The sequence below is a fragment of the Kogia breviceps genome, chromosome 6 (assembly GCF_026419965.1).
Source record: "Kogia breviceps isolate mKogBre1 chromosome 6, mKogBre1 haplotype 1, whole genome shotgun sequence".
NCBI lineage: Eukaryota > Metazoa > Chordata > Mammalia > Artiodactyla > Physeteridae > Kogia > Kogia breviceps.
In genome coordinates, this window is record NC_081315.1 from 142714877 (window position 1) to 142742856 (window position 27980).

The 27980-nt window shown below is 52.0% G+C and overlaps 1 protein-coding gene and 1 long non-coding RNA gene across 2 annotated transcripts; both read left to right on the forward strand.

The window, feature by feature from the left end:
* On the forward strand, positions 1–27800 carry LOC131758285 (uncharacterized). Its single transcript, XR_010841154.1, has 4 exons — positions 1–200; positions 23580–23751; positions 26429–26649; positions 27697–27800. It is a non-coding gene; the product is annotated as an uncharacterized lncRNA (long non-coding RNA).
* On the forward strand, positions 12041–13733 carry BLOC1S4 (biogenesis of lysosomal organelles complex 1 subunit 4). The gene has a single exon (XM_059066241.2). It carries the CDS (start codon positions 12128–12130, stop codon positions 12917–12919), a length of 792 nt encoding a protein of 263 aa, XP_058922224.1. The 5' UTR covers positions 12041–12127; the 3' UTR covers positions 12920–13733.
* Positions 27801–27980: the final 180 nt, after the last annotated feature.

A 27980-nucleotide genomic window follows, 5' to 3' on the forward strand; every position in this document is an offset into this window, starting at 1 on the left:
TGCGGGAGAGGGAGGTGGGGGTCACGGAGGCCCGCGCCCGGGACCCCGCCCGCAGTGCGGCGCCGCGGCGGAAGAGAGGGTGGTGAGGCAGTGCGAGAACGTGGAGGAGGCGGAGGCGGCGGACGCCGCGCTGACGGCGAGGAGGGCCGCGGAGCTGCAGCGGCGGATGCACGGGAGCTGGTGTGACTGACGATGCGGCGGTGGGTGGGCCCCGGCCCGAGCGGGGAGGGGAGCCCGGCTCGCCCGGCATCGCAGCCTCCGCGCTGGGCGGCGGGGGCGGAACGAGGATAATACCCCGCTCAGCTTCTCGCTTAGATATCGTTTTATTTTTTTAACGTTGGCAATTAGAAGAAAATGATTTGATATGTTGTTATGAACCGTAAAGACCCCCTTCTAGTAAAATATATGCAGAAAGTGGACCAGCTCAGTCGCTGGGGTGAAAACCCCGGCCGTAGGGCCAAAAAAAGAAGAGGGGGCGCCTTAGAGACCGGCTGCGATGCGCCTGCACCGCCTCAGATGACCTTAGGGCAAGCGGTCGCATTTTGCACGGGTGGTCGCGGTTGCTTGTTTGCCTCCTCGGTATGAGAGTCTTAGAATTTACGTTGTGTTGATGAACTTCCCCCGCTCGTAGTCTCGATTATCAGCTGATGGACTCCGTTCAGCTGGTAAGGAGGGCTGACTGCTTGGAGAGGCTGAAACCAAGTCTTTCGTTTTCTCTCCCTACGTTTTTTTCTGCGTTTTCGCCCTGTTAGACACTAAATCTCCAGTACCAGTATGGTAGATGGTTTCAGTATTATATTGTCATATGTGGATTTTGACTGTTAGTTGCATTCAGCTTGGAAAAGACAGCTTTTAAGTAAATGCCGTTATGTAAAGGAACAGGAACAAGGCCTAGATTGTAAACTGCTGGGTGGTCCTATTGTTGTTACTGTGATTTTATTGTATTTTTAAAGTTTGAAAGTATACTGTTGTGCTTTGCTATATTTTAATGCTTCCTGGAATTTGGGACCCAAGAAAGAGACTTGAAGTCAGAGTTCGGCAAGAAAGAAGGCACTACTTGGCTGCAGCTGCCGAAGCAAGAACCCCAACCCCAGTCAAGGGTGTGGGTGTCGCTACTTTGGATAAGATTGAGAAGCGGGGGCTGTTGGGCTCGCCCAGTGGTGGTGTCTGAATTTGGGGATTTTGCAGTCCAGCACGTCGGCGGAGGGGAGCTGTGTTGTTTTGGTTTTCTTTGTTTGGTTGGTTTTTCAGAATTATAATTTTTCTGTGGCATGTTAACTGGTGTACATCTTGTAACCTGTCTGGTGAGTAACCTGAAATGGGGGGTGAGTGCTAGGTACTACATGTGTTTGCTGACTTCGGGCTAAACTTATTTCATATAATATAATTATGCTTTGAGGGGCTTCTCTGCCACAGAGGCATGTGACCTCTGCAGAAGCCTGGCAGGGTTGGGGAGGAAAGCATGGAGCTGGCTGGGCACGGTAGGCCCCAAACTGATAGTAGGAGGCATCTTCTAGGTTTAGATGATGTCCAGGCTAGGTCATCAGAGCAGACGTCACAGGGATCGAGGTCAGAGCTCTAGCTTGTTATGATGAAGTTCATTGGCTCGGAAAAACAAAGGCTGAAAGCCAGTTTTTAGAGTCTTTGTGCAAGTGACCAAAACCATTGAGTTGGCCAAGAAAAATTGAGATATATAAACCTTTTTCAGAATGACAGTGTCTCCTTGATTGTTGTCATTGTCAAAAGGAGGTCAGATACTTCTGATTGGGGAAATGTGTTCAAATTGAGTGCCCCCAGGGACTGGGGAACACCAGGGAACAAAGTGCCCGTACACTTGGATCTGATATTCATAAGAAACTTAGAACAGCGCCGGGCTGTAGTAAGGCAGGGGGAGGAATAACACCGATAGTGGTGGAAGTTCTGTAGAAAAAGCAGAAGGGGCTCTGGAAGATAGGGTGCTGGGGACGCACTGCTGTCTTACAGAGGACGGTCAGGGGACATCTCTGATACAGTGACATCTGGGCAAAGACGGGTGTGTGGAATATACACAGGGCTGTCTAGGGACAGAACGCTCCAGCCGGGCGGGACAGACAGGGCAGAGAGGTGAGGAGTAGCCGGAGCCCCGCGTGGCGTGGGACAGAGCCGTAGCCGGTGGGTCAGAAGGAGCGGTCTGGGAAGCAGTTGAGGGTTTAACCGGAGGAGGGACGGGGTCTGACCACGTGCGCAGAGGCCGTCCGGCTGCCGCGCTGAGAACTGATCACTGTGAGTAGAGCAAGGACGGGAGTGAGGGAAGCAGCCCGCGGAGAGCTGGGGCGCTTGGGAGCAGAGTGGCCGCTGCGGGCGCGGGCACGTGTGTGGACAGCATCCTGAAGGCGGTGCGGATGGGGTGTGCTGAGGACCTGGGTGTGGATGTGCGACGATTCGACCATGGTTCTGGGCCTCATGGCCTGAGCGCCTGTTTACGGCGGTCATGTCATTTGTCAAACCGAGGCAGTTTTTTCGTTGTTGTTGTTGTTGGTTTTTTTTGCGGTACGCGGGCCTCTCACTGCTGTGGCCTCTCCCGTTGCGGCGGAGCACAGGCTCCGGACGCGCAGGCTCAGCGGCCATGGCTCACGGGCCCAGCCGCTCCGCGGCACGTGGGATCCTCCCGGACCGGGGCACGAACCCGTGTCCCCTGCATCGGCAGGCGGACTCCCAACCGCCTCGCCACCAGGGAAGCCCCCGAGGCAGTTTTGACAGTGAAAGGTGTTGGGAACTCCCTGGCAGGCCAGTGGTTAGGGCTCCGAGCTTTCACTGCAGAAAGCACGGGTTTGATCCCTGGTTGGGGAACTAAGACCCCACGGGCCGCGAGGCACGGTGAAAAATGGGAAGAAAAGAAAAGAAAACAAAAGAGAGTGAAGGGTGGCCCTAGTAGTAATTAGTGTGGGATCGTAAGTGTATACCAGGACAGCTGAAGGCATCGAAGAGGTTTGGCTACCCCATGTTTATGCTGTGGTGGGAGCACTGAGGAGAGAGTCACCAGAGCCTCGGGGAGTCTGAGGGAAAAAGCTTTCAGACCCAAGGACTCTTGATCTGGGCCTGGAAGCATAGGCACAAGTGCCCAGGCCCAGGGACTAAGGGTACAGCACTGACCCTGGGGTCCGTAGGCAGGTAGAAGCGTGGCATGGTGGGGAGGGCTTTGGGGTGTTGTGAGAGAACAGGGAGGCAATGAGGGACATAGGAAGCATGGTTGTGGAGGTCTTCATGCGGCTTTGAAGAGTTTAAACTTGATTCTATGTGTGTCCGTGCTTCTCCACCTGGGGTCTTGTGCTCTGGGCTGTACCTAGATGCGCTGTAGGGCACCTGTTGCCAAGGGATATATTGATGCATTCTGAATAGTCAACTTACTTGAATGTTTGACAGAAAAAGTATGTTTTTAATTTTTAAAATGACACACCACTGTCTAAAGAAGTTTCCCACTTGGAGCTGCTTCTTGCCCTGTCCTGAGCCTCTGGAGCAATGCTGATATTCAAACTTAAAGTGCTTCTGAACCCCTGGGGTCTTGTTAAAATGCAGATTCTAATCCTATAGTTAAGGACCTGACTTAGGCATTTCTCTCAAGCTCCCAAGTAATGGCATTGCTGCTGGTTCAGGTACCACGCTTCGGGTAGCAAGGCCTTCTGAAGTTAAGGGTGGTTTGCTGAAAACTTTTGAGAAGCAGGGTAATGGAGACCCATGGAAAGGTTTGAGCAGGTCAACAACACTTTCCTGTTTGTGGTTTAGAAAATGCAAATATGGTCACGGAAAATGGACGGGGCGGGGGTGTGCAGTGAAGGTGGAGGTGTTCCTGCTGTAATTGCACAGTGGGAAAATGAGGGCCTGACCCACCTCCCTGCCCGAACTTCCTTTGCCTGCTTGTGATGTCTGTCGGAGTTGGAACTGCAGCCGCCAGTTTCAGATCCAACCCGCCCCCTGAGCCTGTCATCCTTGCTTAGTGAAAGGGTGATTGTGTCTGGTGCCATGGGTTACCCAGTGAATAGTACCCGGGACTGTTGTGAATGCAGCCAGACAGGGCTGGGGGTGCCTGGGGGTTGAGGACGGAGGGTCCGCACGTCCCCTGTCTGGGAGCCCTACCCTCCGCGGTCCCTGTCCTGGCCAGACAGTGGATGACGGTGCAGCGGCGTGGAGTGGAAAAGGGCAGCGGGTGGAAATACGGGGAATTCTTTGTGAGTCCCTGTCTTTGATGTGGTGTCTGTTGAGGCAACCGTGCTTTTAGTTCAAAGACATACATTTCCTTTCTTTAACAAGTGGTAATTGGGATTGTTACCTTTGCTTTCAGCAAACCCATGAGGGGGGAGATGAGTCTTAGGATGTGAATGGCATGGGATGGGCCAAATCCGAAGGCCTCCCAGGCGGCCGGAAGTGAAAACAGCATCGGTCCCGTTCCTGCTGTCACCTTCCCAGCTGAGCTCCTGTACCTGCTGAGAATGTCCAATAACAGGAGATTGGGTGTGTGAAATAAGAAGCAAAAGTCTGGATTAACAAGGATCTACTTGGGATCAGGCCCTTAACATACCTTACCTCATTTTCGCACGTTTCAGGGCTCATTTTATTATCCTTATTGTTCGGGTGGGGAAACTTGGGCTGAAAAAACTCGCAGGAACTTGCCCAGGAGCGTTGAAGTGACTGGCGCCGGAGCTATTTCCGTGACATCAGCTGGCACCCGGCGCACCTCTGCCTCTTGTCTCAGCAGCCTGGTCTTCAGCAGTTTTCTAAACAGCAGTCCGCGATGCTGAGCTCTCTACAGAGGGGTGCAGCAGTGAGCGCGGGTTGGCCTCGGGGATGTTCGGAATGGGCGTGACAGACCCCGTCTAGGCTGCGGAGAGGCGTGAGGAACCCCTGGGGGCTCGGTGGGATCAGGGAGCCCCAATGCAGGCACGCCTCCTCCTGCTGAGGTCCCGCGCTCCACATGTCCTCTGAGTCTCCAGCAGACACTGACCAGCTCGTTTCATAGAGTGGATTCGCTTATGTATTCGTTCATTTATTCATTCAGCAGATACTTTGCTGGCGATGTACTAGGTGCATGGGACACCGCCACACAGTCGGTTCCCTAGTGAGAGTCACTGACCCGCTCGTTCGCACACTGGACTATATATGGGAGAGCTGATACGCGCTAGACGCTGTAGCCCCAACTCTTCTACAGCTGCCGCCTTCAAAGGGCTTCTACCATGGTGGGTGAGATGGCCAGTTTAACAGACCCTGCCACGGTGAGTGACAAGTGCTGAGACTGAGCAAGTGGAGGGGGTGGGGAACGGGGAGGCAGCATTTAACCCAGCCAGGGCGCGGGGAAGGTTCTAGATTATGGAAGCTGTATGGAGAGGTGGGCAGGGGAGAGGAGAAGGCGTGTGGAAGGTTCCAGTCTGACTGGCCCCCACCCTCTCAGTACAGAACTGCTGAGGCCTCTGCATCTGGGTGTTTCCTCAGCTAAGCTAGTCCCTTGGACAAAGGCATTTGGGGTCTTGGGCACCGTGATGGTGAACTGGCGGCAACCAGGTGCGTGAAGTTTGCACCTTGGGACCCAAGGGCGGTGTCTGCCGTCTGAGCCCAGCGGGAGGGAAGCTGCTCCGGGGAAGAGCTCCTGACTCAGCTGACGGTACAGCAGACAGTGGATGGTGCCGAAGGCATGGGTTGGCATCGGAGGGCCAGTTCCACTCTTGGCTCTGCCACTTGCTTATTAACGTGTCAGCTTGGACAAGTGACGGTCTCTTTCTGAGCCAAAAAGAATAATGGTTTTGCACTGTCTTGTCTTTGAGCTTTCTTGGGAGTTGGCATTCCATTTGTTGGAGATTTCTGTAAAGTAACCAGCCACCTCTTGGACAATTTTAGCCCTGCCCCTTGAGGCGGAGCTTGGAGAACAGGTGTCTCAGGCCCTTTCATAGTCTCTCGAGAGTTTATTTTTATGGTCCAGCTACACTGGGACTTCCAGATAGGTTCTGTATTGGAACTAAGAGTTTCGTTAGGTGGCAGAAGATGCCTGGGTTCCAGGGAGACCCTGAGACATTCTCTCCAACTGGAAAAAGGCTACTGGACAGATGCCGCCCCACGGCCATCTGGTAATACCCACGACACCATTCTTGGTTAGTTACAGGCGTCCTGAGCTTGGGGCGGGCACAGTCATCCTTACCATTTATTCAGTGTCCTGGACGTCACACCCATTTCACCCGCATTCCTCACCTCCCACAGCCATAGTTGCACAGATACTCGGAGAAGAATGGATGAAGACTTCCTTAACGTGGCCCCTTAAATCATCCTTGTCTGATGTCCCAAGTCTTCTTACCTGCCTGAGCAGTCAGTCACGCACGGAGAGGCTTTGTGGTCGCCTGCTCTAGTGCTGGGTTTGTCCATCTCTCATTGTAGGTGTGTCAATGTTTTGGTGGGTGGGGGGGTTGTTTTTTTATTTTTTTTGTGAGCGGGAGCTACTCATTGCGGTGTCTTCTCATTGCAGAGCATAGGGTCTAGGCGTGCGAGTCTAGTAGTTGTGGCTCGTGGGCTCTAGAGCGCAGACTCAGTAGTTGTGGCGCACGGGCTTAGTTGCTCCGCGGCATGTGGGATCTTCCCAGCCAGGGCTCGAACCCGTGTCCCCTGCACTGGCAGGCGGATTCTTAACCACTGCACCATCAGAGAAGTGCAAGGTCTGTCAGGTTTTTGTTTGTTTGCTTTTAAAGACACTTCTATTTTTTAAATTTATTTTTGGCTACCTTGGGTCTTCGTTGCTGCACACAGGCTTTCTCTAGTTGCGGTGAGCAGGGGCTGCTCTTCGTTGCTGTGCGCGAGTTTCTCATTGCAGTGGCTTCTCTTGTTGCAGAGCACGGGCTCTAGGCGCATGGGCTTCAGTAATTGTGGCCCCATGGGCTCAGTAGTTGTGGCTTGCGGGCTCTAGAGCGCAGGCTCGGTAGTTGTGAGCACATTTATCCGCAAAAAGATATATAGAAGATGGGGCTTCCCTGGTGGCACAGTGGTTAAGAATCTGCCTACCAGTGCAGGGGACATGGGTTCAAGCACGGGTTAAGCCCTTGTGCCACAACTGCTGAGCCTGCACTCTTGAGCCAAAACTACTGAGCTCACGTGCCACAACTACTGAACCCCGTGCCCCTAGAGGCCATGCTCTGCAACAAGAGAAGCCACCAGAGTGAGAAGCCTACGCACCACAACAAAAAGTGGCCCCCGCTTGCCACAACTAGAGAAAGCCCTCGTGCAGCAACGAAGATCCAGTGCAGCCAAAAATATAAATAAATAAATAAATAAATTTATTTATTTTTAAAAAGATATATAGACGAATATTCATAGGAGCTTTTTATAATAGCCCTAAAGCTAAAACAACATAAATGTTTATCAGCCAGAGAATAAATAAATAAAACAAATAAATTGTAGAATATTCCTTCAATGGTAGATTGTCTATTGCTGCCTAACAGATTACCCCCAAATTTAGCAGCTGAAAACAACAGATATTTATAATCTCACATAGTTTCAGCTTAGGACATTTAATTAGGCTGCAGTCATCGCTGGGCTTGAATGGGGCTGGAGGATCCACTTCCTGTTGTCACTGGAAGGAGGCTGTTTTTTGCTGGCTGTTGGTAAAAGACCTCAGTTCCTTGCTATGTAGTTTCTCAACAGCTGTCCACAAGGAGTCAGAGCAAGTGATTTGAGAGAAAGAGATGAGACAGGCCGGGACCTGGGGCCCTTTGCTGTGCGCACACCTGGGCAGACATCTCCTCCAGCAACACGGTACAAAGAAACAAAAGTAACTGCGTGTCCTGCCGATGCAGGGGACACGGGTTTGAGCCCTGGTCCGGGGAGATCCCACACACCGTGGAGCAACTAAGCCCGTGCGCCACAACTACTGAAGCCCATGCGCTTAGAGCCCGTGCTCTGCAGCAAGAGGAGCCACCGCAGTGAGAAACCCAAGCACCGCAACGAAGAGCAGCCCCTGCTCGCTGCAACTAGAGGAAGCCCGCGCACAGCAACGGAGACCAAACGCAGCCACAAATAAATAATTAATTAATTTTTTTAAAAAAGAAAACTGCAGGCATGTGCAGTTGGGGCAAATTATGGACAACAAGATACAAAAACACTGAAAACGCAACTGCCACTTCTGAAGAGCCGGGAGCAAAAGCAGGGTACTGAGCACGCCCCCTGCACTCAACCCCACCTAAGGGGTGGGCAGACCTCCTAAGCCACCCCTCCGGCTGACCCCAGGACACACCTCTACCCTCACCCCATATAAGGAAGCGGCTCGCCCCCCACCCCACCCCGGGGAGCGAGCAAGGGAACCTGTTACTTGTTCTCACTCCCCCTCCCCCCGCTGCAGCAGGAGCCTCAGTAAAGCCTTGCCTGAATTTCTTATCTGGCCTCTTATCAATTTCTATAGATCAAGGAGGCCAGGGACCCTGGTGAGTAACACACAACTCCTCTTATGACCTAATCCCTAAGTCACACACCACCACTTCTGCCTTTTTCTATTTGTTATGAACAAGTCACTATGTCCAGTACACACTCAACAGGAAGGAATATGCAAGAGTGTGGCCAGCAAGAGATGGAGATCGTTGGGGCTCATCTTGAAGGCTGGCTACCACAGTCTGCTCTCTGGCCACTAACGATTCATGTCCCTCCAACGTGCAAGCCGCACCCCCACCCAAAGGCCCCAAAAGTTACATCCTATTGTAGCAGCATCTCCAAGTCCAGAATTTTGCTCTGTAGGTCAGATGTGGTTGAGCCGTCATGATCGTAGTTTAAATCCAGCACCTAGACTATAGTTCTACTTGATCTGTAGAACTTTAAAGAGATAAGTTGTATGCCCCTGACACATCCAATATACAATTGTGGGACAGGCATAGGATAACCGTTACAAACATTCCTATTCAAATAAGGGGCGAAATGGGAGGCACAGAGGAGTCACTGGGGCATAGTAATTCTGCAGTTCAGTCTCAAAAGTCTACGAATTATTCTGCATGGCTCTCAGCTCTATCATCTGGGCCCTTGGTTCCGCCCTTTGAGTCATACTTCCTTTTTCATGATAGGTAGTATGTATTTACAGATGAGTAATTTCCTCAGCCTGCTTCATGCTTCTAGAAATTTGGGGTGTCCGAAGCCTTTGCATTTTGTACCATCTCTGTCCCTTCTAGCTGCAGTGTTTCTTCTAATATGATAGTCTTAAAATACTTTGTAGGTTTCCTGTGAATCTCACTGGGGTTCACTCTATTAGACAAAAGTCCCAAAGACTCTATTGTTTGAGAGGCTCTGAGAGGCACATCTTTTTTTTTTTTTTTTTTTTTTTTGTGGTATGCGGGCCTCTCACTGTTGTGGCCTCTCACGTTGCGGAGCACAGGCTCCGGACGCGCAGGCCCAGCGGCCATGGCTCACGGGCTTAGTTGCTCCGCGGCATGTGGGATCCTCCCGGACCAGGGCACGAACCCGTGTCTCCTGCATCGGCAGGCGGATTCTCAACCACTGTGCCACCAGGGAAGCCCCTGAGAGGCACATCTTTAATCTTTTTAAAGAGTCGTTATTTGGGGGCTTCCCTGGTGGCGCAGTGGTTGAGAATCCGCCTGCCAATGCAGGGGACACAGGTTCGATCCCTGGTCCGGGAAGATCCCACATGCCGTGGAGCAACTAAGCCCGCGAGCCACAGCTACTGAGCCTGTGTGCTGCAACCACTGAAGCCCGTGCGCCTAGAGCCTGTGCTCCACAACAAGAGAAGCCACCACAGTAAGAAGCTGCTCACTGCAACGAAGAGTAGCCCCCGCTTGCTGCAACTAGAGAAAGCCCGCGCGCAGCAATGAAGACCCAACAGCCAAAAATAAGTTTTTTTAAAAAGTTGTTCTGACTGAATGGTACTTTGAGCTGCCATCTTTGATTTTTCTGAGCTTTTTAAAAATGATTTTACAACATTTAACTGTTTTCTAAGTTTTCTCCATTCAACCCATAATTATTCAGCAACTGGAAAATGGGAGGAAATTTTTTAGACAAAGAAGTTTTCTTATTTAACAAATTAGGCAACCAAAGGGGAGGGGTTTGATGAAATACAATTACTTTTAGGGCAGGACAAGAAAAAATTTTAAATACAGTTCTCTCTCTGCCTATGTGGGCCACTATCCCTCTTTAGTGTGCATTGTGCATCTACATTATACAGTGACAAGATTCCCTTAGAAGACGCAGGAGTGCCTGCTTGCAAAAAAAAAAAAAAAAAAGCAATTTTCTCCTGGCACTAGCGAGGGAACTCCTTAGGAGAAAACCTTCCTTTCTCAGTCCTGTAAGGCAGGGGTACCCAACGCCAGCGGCCCTCAGCCTGTTGGGAACCGGGCTGCACAGCAGGAGACGAGCGGCAGGCGAGTGAGCGTCGCTAGCGTTACCACCGGGACCGTCCCACGCCCCCGTCCGTCTCCCAGGAAACCGGTCCCCGGCGCCCAAAAGGTTGCGGACCGCTGCCGTTAGCGGTCATGATGACCCACTGCTTGCCTTGCACGTGCAGATCTGGGCTATGTAAACCGTCAGTATGTTACTTTGATGTATAATCCTTTGTCTCAAAACCATATAATTGTGCTTTGACCTCTAAAAGGTGGAACAGTTCTCAGAGCTTTCTTAAAGACTGTCTCCCAGGTTGGCTCGAATAAAATTTTCCATTTCTTTCTTTGATTGACTGTTGATTAAGAGGTATTTTACAGTCACAACTCCTTGTGTTTTTTTTTTTTTTTTGGCAGTACCCCGGATTTGATCTTTACTATAAAGCTATTTCTTAATTTTGTTTCTTTTTTTAAAAGATTTTTTTGATGTGGACCATTTTTAAAGTCCCGTCACAATATTGCCTCTGGGGCTTCCCTGGTGGCGCAGTGGTTGAGAATCTGCCTGCCGATGCAGGGGATACGGGTTCGTGCCCCGGTCCGGGAAGATCCCACGTGCCGCGGAGCGGCTGGGCCCGTGAGCCGTGGCCGCTGAGCCTGCGCATCCGGAGCCTGTGCCCCGCAACGGGAGAGGCCACAACAGTGAGAGGCCCGCGTACCACCAAAAAAAAAAAAAAAAAAAAAAAAAAAAAAAAAAATATTGCCTCTGTTCCACGCCTTGGTTTTTTTTTTTTTTTTTTTTTTTTGTCCGCAAGGCATACGGGATCCCAGCTCACCAACCAGGGATCGAACCCGCACCCCCTTCATTGGAAGGTGAAGTCTTAACCACTGGACCGCCAGGGAAGTCCCTAATTTTGTTTCTTTATTTTAGCCATCTGGAGAGGCTGAGAACTTTCAAAGTCAGCAAGAATATCAAGGTTTGGGGATTCCCTGGCGGTCCAGTGGTTAGGACTCTGTCCTTCCATTGCAGAGGGCACAGGTTCGATCCCTGTGCGGCCAAATAAGATCCCACGAGTCGCGCGGCCGAAAAAAAAAAAAAAAAAAGAATCAAGGTTTAACAAACCTTCCTTTTGCTTATCTCACTTCTCTTTCATTTAACTATAAATAGCAAGAAGAAACTAGGGACAGCCTCGGGGAGACCGTCATGGTTCCTGGACATGTTCTATATCTTGACCTGGTTGGAGGTTATGTGGTTGTATGGATATGTAAAAAACAATCAATGAGTACACCTAAGATACACAAACTTTATTGTATTCCTGTTACACGTTATTATTTATTTATTTTTGGCTGCATTGGGTCTTCGTTGCTGCGCGTGGGCTTTCTCTAGCTGCAGCGAGTAGGGGCTGCTCTTTGTTGCGGTGCACAGGCTTCTCATTGCGGTGGCTTCTCTTGTTGTGGAGCTCGGGCTTAGGCGCGCGGGCTTCAGTAGTTGTGGTATGTGTGATGAGCAGTTGTGGCTCGCGTGCTCTAGAGCGCAGGCTCAGTAGTTGTGGCGCATGGGCTTAGTTGCTCCGCATCATGTTGGATCTTCCCGGACCAGGGCTCAATCCCTTGTGCCCTGCATTGGCAGACGGATTCTTAACCACGGCGACACCAGGCAAGTCCCAACACGTTGGTTTTGTTACCCGCCCCCCCACAACACGTTCATGTGTTTTTCCGACACGCTGTGAGCGTGAGCACCTGCGCGCGGACAGCGCAGCGCGCGTGCATGAGCGTTCCGAGGCTGGAAGCAGATATGGGTGCGCGTGCACATGCGCGGGCCAGAGGAGGCCAGTAGCAAGGGCGGGTGTGCGCGCGTGTACGTGCTCGCGCAGAGGCCGGAAGTAGTGCTGCGTGCTCTGCGTGCGCATGCGCGCGCAGAGGCCGAAAGCGGGGCTGGCGTTCCGGGTCAGTCGCGAGCCATGGAGCGTTTCGCGGACGGCTGCGAGGGGCCGGCCGAGGAGGCCGAGCCCCAGGTGGCGGCCTGGAGCGGGGACAGCGGTAACGTGTCCCAGAGCCACAGCAGCGCGTCGGTGCCGTGGGAGGATGAGGGCCCGGAGTCGGGCGCGCCCAGCCGGGACCTGCCGCTGCTGCGCCGCGCCGCCGCGGGCTACGCCGCCTGCCTGCTGCCTGGCGCGGGGGCGCGGCCCGAGGTCGAGGAGCTGGACGCGAGCCTGGAGGACCTGCTCACCAGGGTGGACGAGTTTGTGGGCATGCTGGACATGCTGCGCGGCGACTCCTCCCACGTGGTCAGCGAGGGCGTGCCTTGCATTTACGCCAAGGCCACCGAGATGCGGAGAGTGTACAGCAAGATCGACCGGCTGGAGGCCTTCGTCGGGATGATCGGCGCCAGTGTAGCCAGGCTGGAGGAGCAGGTCTCCAGGGCGGAGGACGAGCTGGGGACGTTCCCCAGTACGTTCAGGAAACTCCTGCGCACAATTAACGTGCCCTCCTTCTTCAACAAGGCGCCCTCCAGCAGGTCCCAGGGGACCAGCTACGAACCCCCCGCCGTGTTTCGAACCGAAGACCACTTTCCTTGTTGCAGCGAAAGACCTCAGGTCTGAGTCCGCGGGACAGCGCTGCGAGAGGACGGGTCTGAAATTCTCTCGAGTAGTAATCAAATCAGTTGAAAATCCTGTTGCTAGACATACATGATGTTGGAGTATGGAATTGTAAATTTGCACACTTGATTTCTCAGTATCTTCATCATTTCACGACGGATGTGTGATTTTCTACGTCTTCCAGTTCAAACTTGAAACTTCAAAGCTGCTTGTTTGGGGAGCATCGGGAAAGCAAAATGAATGAACTTACCTGGGCAGTGTGGCAGAACTGTTATTTCTATGGATTTTACAGCTCAACTAACAGTATTACCTTTTCAAGATTTGTATATTTGTATATATTTGTATATTTCCCTTAGGAAAACTGAGCCTTTAAAGCCTTGTTAATTCGATCCTAATAGTGATTCAGTTTTCAATAGCTTACGTATAGGATAGATGGTAAATTATTTAAAATTATATTAAACTTTCCATATAATGGATTGCAAACCGAAGGAAATCATAGAATTTCTGAGAAAACGTATTGATCTATTGCAACTCATTCTGAAGTTTTTTGGAAAGTATGACCTCACAGTCTTAGTTTGTCCATAGCAAACGTGTCTATATATGATTCCCAACGTTTGGTTTATAATTAAATATTAATAAAAAATTAAATTTTATTGGAAGGGGTTTCCATCTGAAAAGGATTGTACGTATTTTCCTTTTTGCTTGTTTGAAAATAGACACGTTGAGTATCTGATTTTAGGAGTGGGATAAAGAAAGTTCACAGTATTAAATATTTATTTCTCCTCAAAGTGAATAAATTATTTGTGTGGTAATATGACTGGTATTAGGATTGTGTTCTTTCACCCTGGGGACGTGGAATCTTAAAGATCCCTTGCAGGTACAACAGGCTTTGATCTTGATTTTAATCTGTTTTATAAGGTGGTCCTCCTAGGTAGTAGAACTGAAGCATAGAGCTTAGGTTGCTTTTGTGTCGGTTGCTTTTGTGTCGTTTATCATAGATCTTTGAGGTTTGTAAAGTAGGTATATTCTCAGCTGTGTATTGTGAAAAATATATTTTTAAATTTATTTTATTTTTGCCTGCGTTGGGTCTTCATTGCTTCTAGCAAGCTTTCTCTACTTGCGGGAACGGAGGCTGCTCTTCATTGTGATGCACGGGCTTCTCATTGTGGTGGCTTCTCTCTTTTCAGAGCACGGGCTCTAGGTGCGAGAGCTCAGTAGCTGTGGCTCACGGGCTCTAGAGCGTAGGCTCAGTAGTTGTGGCGCACGGGCTTAGTTGCTTCGCAGCATGTGGGATCTTCCTGGACCAGTGCTCGAACCCGTGTCCCCTGCATTGGCAGGCAGATTTTTTTTTGGGGGGGGTACGTGGGCCTCTCACTGTTGTGGCCTCTCCCGTTGTGAGGCGCAGGCTCAGCGGCCATGGCTCACGGGCCCAGCCGCTCTGCAGCATGTGGGATCTTCCCAGACCGGGGCACGAACCCGTGTCCCCTGCATCGGCAGGCGGACTCTCAACCACTGCGCCACCGGGGAAGTCCCACACACTTATATTTTTTATTCAGGTAGTTCACTGATTACAAATTAAAGAACTCCTGAATTTAAAAGAGGAAAGAACAGGTAACCTACATTAAGTATTTGGCGACTGCTGGGTACCTACTGTAAGCAATCAGTATATGCCTATTGCATATTCACTGAATATGGAAATAGTTTCCTTACATAACGTGTATTACTAAAATGGTTTTTTAATTTGTGGTTAATATTTAAAAAGTAGGGGGCTTCCCTGGTGGCGCAGTGGTTGAGAGTCCGCCTGCCGATGCAGGGGACACGGGTTCGTGCCCCGGTGTGGGAAGATCCCACATGCCGCGGAGCGGCTGGGCCCGTGAGCCAGGGCCGCTGGGCCTGCACGTCCGGAGCCTGTGCTCCGCAACGGGAGAGGCCACAACAGTGAGGCCCGCATACCACAAAAAATTAAAAAAAAAAAAAAAAAAAGTAGGGGTTTTCCCTGGTGGCACAGTGGATTAGAATCCGCCTGCCAATGCAGGGGACACAGGTTCGATCCCTGGTCTGGGAAGATCCCACGTGCCACTGAGCAACTAAGCCATGCGCCACAACTACTGAGCCTGCGTGCTGCAACTACTGAAGCCCACGCGCCTAGAGCCTGTGCTCCACAACGGGAAGCCACCGCAGTGAGAAAGCCCGCACACCACAATGAAGAGTAGCCCCTGCTTGCTGCAACTAGAGAAAGCCTGCGCACAGCAACGAAGACCCAACACAGCCAAAAAAAAAAGTACTTAGTAATTAAGAGAAATTATGAAAAGTTAGAATAATTGTTAAAGGTGAGATTTAATATTTGCATAATAGAAACCCCAAATTCCAGAAAGCATAAGTTAACAAGTGTGCTATAAAGTAAGTTAATTAAGAATATATAATATTAGATATTTGCATGCATTACCTACAAAAAAGTAAATTGGGTTGATAAAATTAAAAGTATAATAACCAGTAAAAGAATGAAATTCAGTTTAACTGGTTTTTTTTGTTTGTTTTTTTAATAAATTTATTTATTTTTGGCTGCATTGCATCTTCCTTGCTGCACACAGGCTTTATCTAGTTGTGATGAGCGGGGCCTACTCTTTGCTGCGGTGCATGGGCTTCTCATTGCGGTGGCTTCTCTTGTTGCGGAGCATGGATTCTAGGCACGCGGGCTCAGTAGTTGTGGTGCACGGGCTTAGCTGCTCTGTGGCATGTGGGATCTTCCTGGACCAGGGCTCGAACCCGTGTCCCCTGCATTGCCAGGCGGATTCTTAACCACTGAACCACCAGGGAAGCCGCAGTTTAACAGTTTTTAAAGCTAATAATAGACTATTGATTTATTTCTTGCCACACCATGCAGTTTGTGGGATCTTAGTTCCCCGACCAGGGATGGAACTCAGGCCGTCCGCAGTGAAAGCACAATATCCTAACCACTGGACCATCAGGGAATTCCCTGAAAGTCCTGGTTTGGAAGATAATTTTTTTTAAATAAATTTATTTATTTATTTTTGGCTGCATTGGGTCTTCGTTGCTGCACGCGAGCTTTCTCTAGCTGTGGAGAGCAGGGGCCACTCTGTCACGGTGCGCACGCTTCTCATTGCGGTGGCTTCTCTTGCTGCGGAGCACGGGCTCTAGGTGCGCGGGCTCTAGAGCGCAGGCTCAGTAGTTGTGGCACACGGGTTTAGCTGCTCCGCGGCACGTGGGATCTTTCCAGACCAGGGCTCGAACCCGTGTCCCCTGCATTGGCAGGCGGATTCCTAACCACTGCGCCACCAGGGAAGCCCTGGAAGATAATTTACATCATTATCTGTGCACCTTATCTCTAAGGGACCTTGGGTTCTGAAATTCTCTTAGTCATTCGGTGTTGTTTCTGAGGTTTCTACATAGAGATTAGTGCAGGGCCTCATTGGGAATGGGGACTGGAAGCTGGTTTGCATAGTACAAGACAGATATTAGACCGAGGTCATTTTTCTATCTCCAGAACAGAGGTTGGGGGAGCCAGGCACACCCCGCTCTAGCTGCCACTGCCCCCTTCAGACCTCCTCCTGGTTCCCTCCTCTCCCACCCCTGACCAGCTGGAGGGTTAAGAGGGCCCTTCTGGATGTCGGAAAACTGTCCTTCCGCCTCTTCCTAAGTCAGCAGCAAGTTGGGAGGGAGGCCCCCAGTGCTGAGGCTGGGGGCGAGCGGGGTGTGTTGTCATTCTGGTGACTCCTGCAGACTGTCTCTGCTGCCGGGGTCTAGCGTTCCCCCACCTTCTAGAAGAATAAGCAGGGATGGGCATGGGGGCGAATAAAGGTTGAGAGGAGCACACCACCAGTCACCCTAGAGTCGATTAGCTTGCTTTCTTTTAATTTTTATTGGCGTCTAGTTGATGTACAATGTTAGTTTCTGCTGTGCAGCACAGTGAATCAGCTGCGCGTATACATACAACCGCTGGTTTTTTTAGATTCTTTTCCCATATAGGTCGTTACAGGGTATTGAGTTCCTGTGCAATTGGCTTGTTCTTCATCCCTGCACCCAAGAGCGCAGTAGCCACTTAGAGCTTCCGTACCTAGGACGTCCCCTCGTGCGTCCAAAGGCATCCTCGGGCGTACAGGAGTCACCCTGGAAGCACACATAAAATTGGGTGCTGTTTATTCACACACGTGGGCCTTCCCTGGTGGCGCAGTGGCAGAGACACCACGCTCCCAATGCGGGGGGCCCGGGTTCGATCCCTGGTCGGGGAACTAGATCCCACATGCGTGCTGCAACTAACGGTTCGCATGCCACAACTAAGGAGCCCACATGCAGCAACTAAGACCCGGGACAACCAAATAAATAAATAAAATTCACACGCGGAATAAGGTGGTACCTGGTGGCTTTTTATCCTCCAAGCCAGAACTTTCAGGAATATGAGCCTTGGACCATATGTGAGGAGGTGTGTCCATCACGCACGTGAGAGTAGGGGTCCTGGAGTCAGACAGCTCGGGACGTACGAGGGGCGTACTGAGAGGAAAAAACTAATAATGGTCTGGAACTTAAAAGTTTTTAACTAGCTTAGCTAAACAGCTGTCAGGAGGGACAGCATAGGAAGAGGTGAAGCGTTATTTCGTAAGGATTTCTTCCAGCTGCTGAGAGTGACTAAGGAGGAAAGTGGGCTCCGGGAGGCAGACGGGGTCCTCGTCACCAGCCGTCCTTGGCTGTGTGTCACTAGTAACGAGCAAGTGCAGCGCAGCTGCAACTTCTCAGCTTGTTACCGACTTAGGAAGAGGCGGAAGGACAGTTTTCCGAGATCCAGAAGGGCCCTCTTAACTCTCTAGCTGGTCAGGGGTGGGAGAGGAGGGAACCAGGAGGAGGTCTGAAGGGGGCAGTGGCAGCTAGAGCGGGGTGTGCCTGGCTCCCCCAACCTCCGTTCTGGAGACAGAAAAATGACCTGGGTCTAACATCTGTCCTGTCTGCCTTGTGACCCCTGCTTTCTTTACCAGGAACTTTGCCTCATGAACTCATGGCAGCATCTTCTAAGGGCTTGGACGAGGAGTGTTGTGCTGTGAATAGTAAGAGCGTACATCCGATTCATCAGTGTGCCTCCCAGCACCCCCCGAAAACATCCTCAGTGCATCCTCTGTGTCTGTCCCCACTGCCGCCCCGTCTCACCTGGGCCACTCAGCCCTCTCTTAAGTGGTTTCCTGCTTCCCCCATCCCCTCGCCAAGCCACTTTTCATATAGCACACAGCGGCGCAAGGGGTCTTTCCAGAAATCGGATATATTGGGTTTTGCCCGAAACTCCCATCAGTTTCTCTTGTTATGTTTGAATAAAATCCAAAATCTGTCCTATGGCCTGCCAGGCCTGCAGGATCTGGCCCCCACGCCCTCACTGGTCCTGGGCCTCTCTCTTCTCACTCACTCACATCTCTCCAGCTTCACCTGGATCCTGGGAGACGCCCAGCGCGTTCCCCTCATAGCACTCAGCACCTCTGTGTCTGGGTCGTTATTCGATGACTGTCTGCCCACCTCCAGGCGGGCATGGGCTCTGGCAGGTCCCACTTCTCCTTGGCTGTATTCTCACCGTGCCCGGCACACTCAGATACCCGTTTAATGAATGACTCAGATTGGCGGAGAGAATGAACGGCTAGACGAAAGCCAGGCACCCCAAAAGGAATCGGAGGCAAGCAGATACAGTAACTCAGCCACATGTTTGCTGGGAAATCAATCACCACAGGAGGGCTGAGGACCCCAAGGGAAATAAGACGTGGTTCTTCTCCCAAGAGCTGGACAGGCCAGTGGCAGAGAAGGTCAGACACCAACCTAATCCAATCCAAATTTCATGGGCTGAACTTGTTAAACCCGTACAAGCAATCCTGTGGGCTCCAAGAAGGCTGCGTTCTTAACCGTGCCTCAGGGATATTGATATAGAACTTGTAGAACTATCTTTCTAAAGAGACTTAGAAAAAGTTAAAAACTGTTAAAAAAATATCTTACAAAGTGACCTAAATCCTTAGTCCCAGTAATAGAAAAGGAAATGCATCTCTTTTAGAATGAGAGATTTTTCGTTACGATTTTCATCCTCAAAGGGGAGGGGTCAGTCTGTGGTCACATGAGACCCTGGGGCCAGAGGAAGGGAATAACCGGGAACTGTCGCCCCTGTAACTACGGGATTGCCCTCGGCTGCAGGAGCAGCTCCTTTCCAGCAGAGGGAGCTGTGGGAACGGGAACAGCCGCCTGAAAGCAGCTGGTCCAGCCCAGCCTTCCGGAAATTAACACACCAGCACTGGCAGGCAGCGCCACCAGGCCCCGTCCGCCCGAGAGGCTCACGGTGTGAGGACCACAGCTGCGCCCCAAGGCACGGCTCGCTGCTCTTTTTGCCCGCCCGGGGCGTGGGAGGGAGGACGTGGTAGCTGAGGGCAACGCCCCTCGCCCTGCTTGCTGTCCTCGCGGATCTTCTCTCTCCCGGAATGAGCCTGCTCATTTATTTGTTGGCTTGTTTTTTCTGTCTCACCTGCTGGGGCAAGGAGAGTGGTCTTTGTCCGTTTCGTGCAGCCCTGGATCAGTGGCGCACCCGCCACCACGCTGGGAACAGGGTAGGCACTCCAAACGCGTCTGCTGGGTGAATGAAAGGGGACAGACAGGGGGATGGAGGAGCAAAACGCAGAGAGCCAGGAGCGCGGAAATGGCGAGGGCCACATCCTTCAGGCTCCCCCGGTGTTCATTCAGCTCCTTGTCCTGGCAAAACGAGAAAAACGGCTTCAGTCTTCTCTCGGAAAAAAAAAAAGCAGACACACACACACACACACACACACACACACGTCACCTTCCTTCCCCCTCACCCCCAAATATCTGTCACTTTCTAGATTGTGGAAATGCTTCCCCATAGATTGTCTTAATAGCACGTTGTTCCCTGTGACACTATTAATTGAGACAAGAACTAGCAGGATGGGAGGTTTGGGGGGTGTTAGTGATGTCACAATTCTCAGTAGTTTGGGACACCTGAGTTTCAAGTGCCAGCACTACTGCTTTATAAGATTGTTCAGGAAGGCATCTAAGTTGTGAACGTAAGTGTTCTTTTATTTTTGCTAACTGATTTTTTAGTTCAATCGTTGTTTTTATTCTTTTTTCCAAAAAAAAACTGGGGTAAAATGCACATAATATAAATCTACCATCGTAACCGCTTTTCAGCATCCAGTTCAGTGGCGTTAAGTACATTCACATCACCGCCATATGCATCTGCACAACTCTTCATGTTGCAAAACAGAAACTCGGTCCCCGTGAAACACCTCTGTACTCCCTCCCCTCCCCCAGCCCCTGGTGGCCACCATTACAGCTTCTGTCTCTGTGTCTCTGTCTCTGTGTCTCTTTCTGTCTCTGACTGCTCTAAGGAAGGACCTCATATGAGCGCAGTCACATAAGTATTTGTCTCTTTGTGACTGGCTTATTTCACTGAGCATAATGTCCTCAAGTTTCATTCCTGTTGTAGTGTGTGACAGGATTTCCTTCCTTTTTAAGGCTAAGTCATATTCCATTGTATGGATAGACCACACTTTGCTTATTCATCCGTTTTTTTGTTTTTGGCCATGCCATGTGACTTGCGGGATCTTAGTTCCCCAACCAGGGATCGAACCCGGGCTCACGGCAGTGAAAGTGTTACCGAGTCCAACAGGCCAGTAAATCGGGAGATGAGGTGATGAGGCAAGGAATATGACTTTCTTTGGAAAGCCGGCAGACCCAGAAGATGGCAGACTAATGTCTCCAAAACACCATCTTCTCAGTGTTTGGATGCCAGTTTCTTTCAGAGAACAGAGAGGGAGAGGAGGTGGGGAAGTAAAGTAAAAAGACCATAAGTCTCGCAAATATCTCCTGGAATGGCCAGCTTCGGGGAGGGGTGTGTTAATTTCATCTTTCTCGCAGCCATTCACAGGTGGACAGGGCCAGGATGCTTCCCTGACCAAAGGCACTTTGGTTTAACATTCAGACAGAGTGGCAGGGTTCCCCGAAGCAGGCCATTGTGTATAGGCAGTATCCTTTTAGTGAACAAAAGCAACGGGAAGCAAAGGTTAAAGTAAAGAAGCAGATCCGGGCTTCCCTGGTGGCGCAGTGGTTGAGAGTCCACCTGCCGATGCAGAGGAGGCGGGTTCGTGCCCTGGTCCGGGAGGATCCCACGTGCCGCGGAGCGGCTGGGCCCGTGAGCCGTGGCCACTAAGCCTGCGCGTCTGGAGCCTGTGCTCCGCAACGGGAGAGGCCATGACAGTGAGAGGCCCGCATACCACCAAAAAAAAAAAAAAGTAAAAAAGTAAAAAGCAGATCCAACATGGAATCAGGATTGGCTCTTCCCTGTTACAAAAGCACCAAGTCCTAACCACTGGGCCGCAAGGGAATGTCTGATATCCATCTGTCTGTGTTTTTTTTTGTTTTTTTTTTTTGCGGTACGTGGGCCTCTCACTGTTGTGGCCTCTCCCGTTGCGGAGCACAGGCTCCGGACGCGCAGGCGCAGCAGCCACGGCTCACGGGCCCAGCCGCTCCGCGGCACGTGGGATCCTCCCGGACCGGGGCACGAACCCGTGTCCCCTGCATTGACAGGCAGACTCTCAACCACTGCGCCACCAGGGGAGCCCTCTCATATTTCTTAAAAAAATTTGACGTGAGTAAGAAATAAAGGGACTATGTTTCATTTACAGATGGAATTTTTTTTTTTTTTTTTTTTTTTTTTTTTTGCGGTTCGCGGGCCTCTCACTGTCACGGCCCCTCCCGTTGCGGAGCACAGGCTCCGGACGCGCAGGCGCAGCGGCCATGGCTCACGGGCCCAGCCGCTCCGCGGCACGTGGGATCTTCCCAGACCGGGGCTCGAACCCGCGTCCCCTGCGTCGGCAGGCGGACTCACGACCACTGCGCCACCAGGGAAGTCCCATCCGTCTGTTGATGGGCACTTGGGCGGCTTCCGCCTCTTTTGGCCACCGTGACTAATACTGCTATGAACATGGGGGTATAAATATCTCTTTGCGATCCTGTTTTCAATCTTGGGGGTGTGTACCCGGAAGCAGAACTGCTGGATCACATGGTGGTTCTATTTTCAATTTTTTTGAGGCACCTCCACACTGTTTCCCACCCAGCTGCTCCGTTGACACCCCCAGCATCAGCGCACGAGGGCTCCAGCTCCTGCACACCCTCACCGACACTTGTTCCGACAGTGGCCATCCCGATGGCGTGAGGTGGTGAGGAGGTAAAGGTTTCCCAGGGTAGATGGTGATGGTGACGATGCGGAAGCGCCACCAGGGATAACAAAACCGTAGCGGGCGCTCCGTGCCCCTGTCTTCCTGTTCACCTTCTCCCCCACCACCCAGGAGGAGGAGTGATTTACCAGGGTGCTGTGTGCGGGCCTCGGGCACCCCTGGTTCACTTCTCAGCTGGGTGGGCTTACGGAATTACAGCCATTCCGACCGGAGTGAGGTGCTATCTCACTGTGATTTTCATTTGCGTTTCCCTGGTGATTAGTGACGCTGAGCATCTTTTCGTGTCCCTGTTGGCCAGCTTGGCTTACTCCGGATTGAATTTGCTCTTCTTTTTCTAAAAGCTGAAATGATTGATTTTAGATGTGTCTTCTAATAGATACATTCAATTCTATAAATTTCCCTCTGAGGATTGCTTTCATTGCATTCCACAAATTCTGGTAAGTTGCATTTTCACTCTCATTTAGTTCAAAATCTTTTAATGTTTCTCTTGAGATTTCTTCTTTGACTCCTGTGTAATCTCCAAGTATCTTGGACTTTTCCTACTATCTTTCTGTTACTGATTTCTAGTTTAATCCCATTGAGATCTGAGAGTGTACATTATCTGATCTGTATTCTTTTATTTTTATTTTTTTAATTTTCATTTATTTATTTTTCTGGCCGCACCACACAGCTTGCAGGATCTTAATTCCCCGACCAGGGATCGAACCCATTCCCCCTGCAGTGGAAGCATACAGTCCTAACCACTGGACCGCCAGGGAATTCCCAGTCTGTATTCTTTTAAATTTAAGGTGTATTTTGTGGTCTATCCTGGTGAATGTTCCATGTGAACTTGAGAAGAGTGTATATCCTGCTGTTGTTGGATGAAGCACTCCGAGCGTTTTTACCTTGAAGTAGTTTTAGGCTTGCAGAGAAGTTGCAAAGATAATTCCGAGAGCTCTCCTGTGCTCTTCACCCAGCTCCCCCAGTGACAGCATCTTACAAAACCATAACGCTACGACCAAGACCTGGACATTGACACTGGCATGATACTACTAACTAAACCACACACCTTATTTGGATTTCTCCTGTTTCTCCACGCACTTACTTTTCTCTTTGTATATAGTTCTATGAAGTTTATTGCACATAGATTTGTGTAACCGCCGCCCCAATCAGGACACAGAACTGCTCCATCATTCCAAAAAATTCCCTTATGCTCTTCCCTATGGCCCCATCCCCCTCCCTATCCCAACCCCTGGCAACCCCTGATCTGCTCTCCACAGTACCATACACACACACACACACACACAGTTGTTGTTAATTTTGAGAGTGTTATGTAAATGGAATCACAGCATGTGCTCTGTTGACAGTGGCTTTGTCCACACGGCCCAAGCCCCTGAGCTCCACCCAGGCTGTGTCGAGTTCATTCCTTTTGGTCTCACGATGTCTTTCTTTCCTTCTAGGGAAGAGGCCTTGACCCCTTTCCTCTCCCCCAGGTTCCAGGCTCTGTGCTGGCTGGATGCTCTGCCCCAGGCAGCAGGACCCTGGTCTCTGTGGCCTCAACTCCCAGGGGCCCTGGCCAGCGATTCCCTTCTGCCTCTCTCCACATTCCACAGCCAGCATAGACTCTACCAGGTGAGGACCCAGAGGTGAACCCCACTTTTCAGATGGTGAGCAGAAACACAGAGAAGATGTCATTTGCTTCTAATCTGGCTGTGAGCGGAGGTGCCCTGCATACTGGAAAAGCACTCCAGCCACGCCCCCGCCCCCCCACTCCCGGGATGGTCCAGGATGGAGAAGGCCTCTGGCAGGTGGTATCATCCATGCTGAGACCTGAACCAGGAGAGGGAGGCAGCCCGAGCGTAATCGGGAGTAGATCAGCTAAGGCACAGGGAACAACAAGGCGTGGCACCGGTGGCCCTGCTGTTGGCTGTCTGTCCCCTGCGCGTGGGGATCCCGCTTCCTGGCCATTTGTCCTGACTTTCGCTGGACAAACCAGGGACAGTGACAGTGGAGTTCACCCAGGACCCTTGCACAGAGGGAGAGGACAGGAAGCCACACCCTTTCAGGTGGAGATACACGCACGTGTGCGCGTATGTGCGTGTGCATGTGTGTGTTGAGACACAGCCCCCTGCATACTGAAGTATAGAGGAATGTGAGGGCTTTGGGAGACCCAGCCACGGGGGGCGGGAGGCTGAATCTCGAGAAGGCAGGGAATGGCAAACAGCGGGTGGTACAGTGAAGCGTCTGAGTGACTGACTGGTTCAAGGGCCAGACTGCGTGGGTTCAAGTCCCAGCTCCACCACTTTGCAGCTGTCTTCCCCTGGGAAACAGTTTTCCCCATCTATAAAATGTCAGTGATCATACTCATAAAGGATCACCTGAGGATTCAACGAGCTAATCGATTTTCTGGCCCGTAGTTAGCACTTCAGGAGGGCAGGACTTACATTTCCCGGAAGGGAGCAGGGAGGGGACCTGCTCTCGGCCACACCCAGCTACGTCAAGGCTCCGACTCCAGGACGCTTTCTGCATCTCAGTGTTCCCATTGTATTTTATACTTTTTAATGTTTCCTCCCAGTCTTAGAATCAGCTGGGATTAAAAAAAAAAAAAAACACTCACTGCTGGATGAAAATGCATGGATAAGAGCTGGCCTACTTCTTTCAGACTCTCCTAGCCTTTGAGATGATTGAGGCCCAGAGAAGCCAAGGAAAGTATCTAAGGTCACACAGCCTATTAGTGGCAAAAATGGAAGTTGGACCCAGGCAGGCTGGTTCCAGCATCTGAGCTCTTAGCCACGCCCCTGGATGGTCTCATTTCTACAGGCAATTCTTTATTCATTCATTCAACAAACACTGTTTTGAGTTCATAACACGTTCTGGGTGCTGGTCTAGGCATGGAGGACACAGATGTGAATCAGACCCAGTCCCTGACCTCAAGGGACAGTGAGGAGAGAGACAGCTAAAGAGTCATCTAGGTTGTCACAAGAAAAAATTTGGCCTTCTATATGAGGTCCGGGGTTGGGGTGGGCAGTCAGGGAAGGCTCCCTGGAGGAGGTGATGACTGAGCTGAACCTTGCCGGATGAGTAGAAGTTTGCCAGAGAGAGATTTGAGGGGAAGGGCAGTCCTGGCAGAGGGAACAGCAAGTGCAAACACACAGAGCCAGAGCCAGAGCGAGCATATAATACAGTGGGGTCATAATTGTGCAATCAACTTATAATTCAGTTTGGCAAACTGCATTTTACTTTTTTTTTTTTTTTTTTGCGGTACGTGGGCCTCTCACTGTTGTGGCCTCTCCCGTTGTGGAGCAAAGGCTCCGGACGCGCAGGCTCAGCGGCCATGGCTCACCGGACCAGCTGCTCTGCGGCATGTGGGATCCTCCCAGGCCGGGGCACGAACCCGTGTCCCCTGCATCGGCAGGCAGACTCTCAACCACTGCGCCACCAGGGAAGCCCTACATTTTTAAAAGAAAAAAAAAATAGGCTAAGCACGAGATGGGAGCAAGGAACCTGCAGCTGGGCTGTTGGTCTGGCTCCCACAGGCCTGCAGAACCTGGGCCTCTTGTTCTGCTGATGGTGGACTTCAAGTGGTGGGAACCTCTGGGGTCTTGACAATTTGAGCTTGAGGGGGAGGATGGGGGTGGGTGGGGCCTCCCAAGCCACTTCAAAGACTGTGGCCTTTATCCTGGGGACCACGGGAGTCACTGATGGCTTCCCCAAATAAGTCAGAGTGGACTTTAACACTGTGACCATCCGGTCACCCCACGGCCACTCAGCAGGTCCAGTCTGTACCACACTGCCTCTAGTGGAGATCTCTAAGGATGTCACTGATGGGAGGGTCACCAGGATGACCGAGACTGACGACGACGTAAATGTGAGCTGACCGCACTCTGCAGAACCTGCCGAGGTTCAAGAGTTTGCCCGCTGGTCCAGGAGGGGCAGGGCCAGCCCCGCCCCCGCCCCTCCCCCCGCCCCCCCCAAGACTCTCAGCCTCGGCTCCTGGACGTGCCGCCTCTGGCCACTAGGGGGCAGTGTCCTGCAGTGGAACTGGCGTCCCACACGTGACGGCCTTGAGCGAGTGCCCTGGGCCTCAGTTTCCTCTTCTGGAAGCTGCAGCCGGGCTATGTGGGCTCAACAGAACAGCAGAGACGTCCTGAGAACCTGCTGCGGGCTGGCCCTGTATTTTCCTAAATGACCCTCCCTACACAGCTCCCACCAAACAGTCGGGGGGGTCCATGCCCCCCACCCCTTGGAGCGCCTCCACCTTTTTTTTTTTTTTGGCTGATGGCATGTGGGATCTTCGTTCCCCCACCAGGGATGGAACCCGCACCCCCTTTACTGGAAGTGCAGAGTCCTAACCACTGGACCGCCAGGGAAGTCCCAGACCGCCCACATCTTGAAGTGGGTGCTGCCCCCCCTGCTAGCCCACGTGGAGGGCCCACTGGACAGCCAGCATCGACCGCGCGACCTGAACAAACCTCCAGGTGACTCCAGCTGAGGTCCCAGACAAGCCCAAACTCCCAGCCCACGGAATCTGTGAGTGTAATAAGTGGTGGTTTCAGGCCACGAAGTCTTGGGGTAATTTGTTCCACAGCCAGAGTAATGGGACCCCCATCCTACCCTTGGGAGGCGAGCAGCCCAGGAGTGGGACAGCAGAGTCACCCATCCCCACTGTGACCAGCACTGGGCAGGGGAAGCGCAAGGGCCTGGGCGCCGGGCGGAGGGGACGGGACCCTCCCCCTCCCACTCCCGGTGGAGGAGTGCCGGCAGAGCGTCCGCAGGAGCGCAGGCAGGGAGAGATCCCCGAGAGTGCCAAGTCCAAAGTCGAGGGAGGCGAGAGGTGACGGAGAGAAGGGGCGGGCCCAGCTGCCTTGGAATTTGTCCCCAGGAAGCTCTAAACAAGGTGAAGGGCGGGGCGGACTGGGGTGGATTTGATTGAGAGACTCTCTGAGGACGGGGGATGGGGGGGAGTGGGGGGGAGGGTCCTGGTCAGAGGCCAGTGAACTGTGAGGTTACAGCCCCATAAACACTGGATCCGCCTTCCCAGGTAGGTGGGTCTGCCTTAGGGTGGGGAGGTTCAGCAGACTCCCCCCTCCCCTCCCCCCTCTCTCCTTCCCCCCCCCCCCCGCGCCCCAGGGCTCTGTTCCCTTTCCTGCCCACCAGCCTTCCAGGAGGGGCTGACCCAGCTCCCCAGACCCTTGACCCCATGAAGGAAATGCCCCAGACTGAAGCAGGCGCTCTGTTCTGGTCACTGACAGGGGTCACTTAGAGGGTACCTTTCCCCGACAGTTGCAGGGAGTAAGGCCACCCTGCGTGTGGTCCTGACCAAGTCGGATTTCTGAATGCCCCCTGGAACAACCAGGCACACGCACGCGCACGCACACGCACACGCGCACGCACACGCACACGCGCGCACGCACACGCACGCACACGCACGCACACGCACACACGCACCCCCTGGTGGTGAAATACATGGGTACAGGGCTCAGACGGGCCTGGGTTCCATACCTGTCCATCATTTAACCAGCTGTGAACCCGGCCAAGTCCCAGACCCTCTCTGACCCTCAGTTTCCTCGTCTTCAGAGTGGGGTTTCTCAAGGCACCTGCTTCATGGGATTGTCGAAGAGCACCTGAGTCCCGGGGCACAGAGGCCCTCGCGCGGTAGCCATTATTCACCAGACAGCACCTTTCAAGTAAGGATTTTAGAAATCCTCTTGAGCTAGGGGAGGGAGGAGGAGGTGTTGCCAAAATATCGGCTCCCCTGTGCACCGAGGCCGAACAGAAATACAGAGCCAGGGGTTTTGGAGGAAGAGAGAGATGGCTTTATTTTTCTGCCAGGCGGAAGGGAAGACACAGCAGGCTAGCGC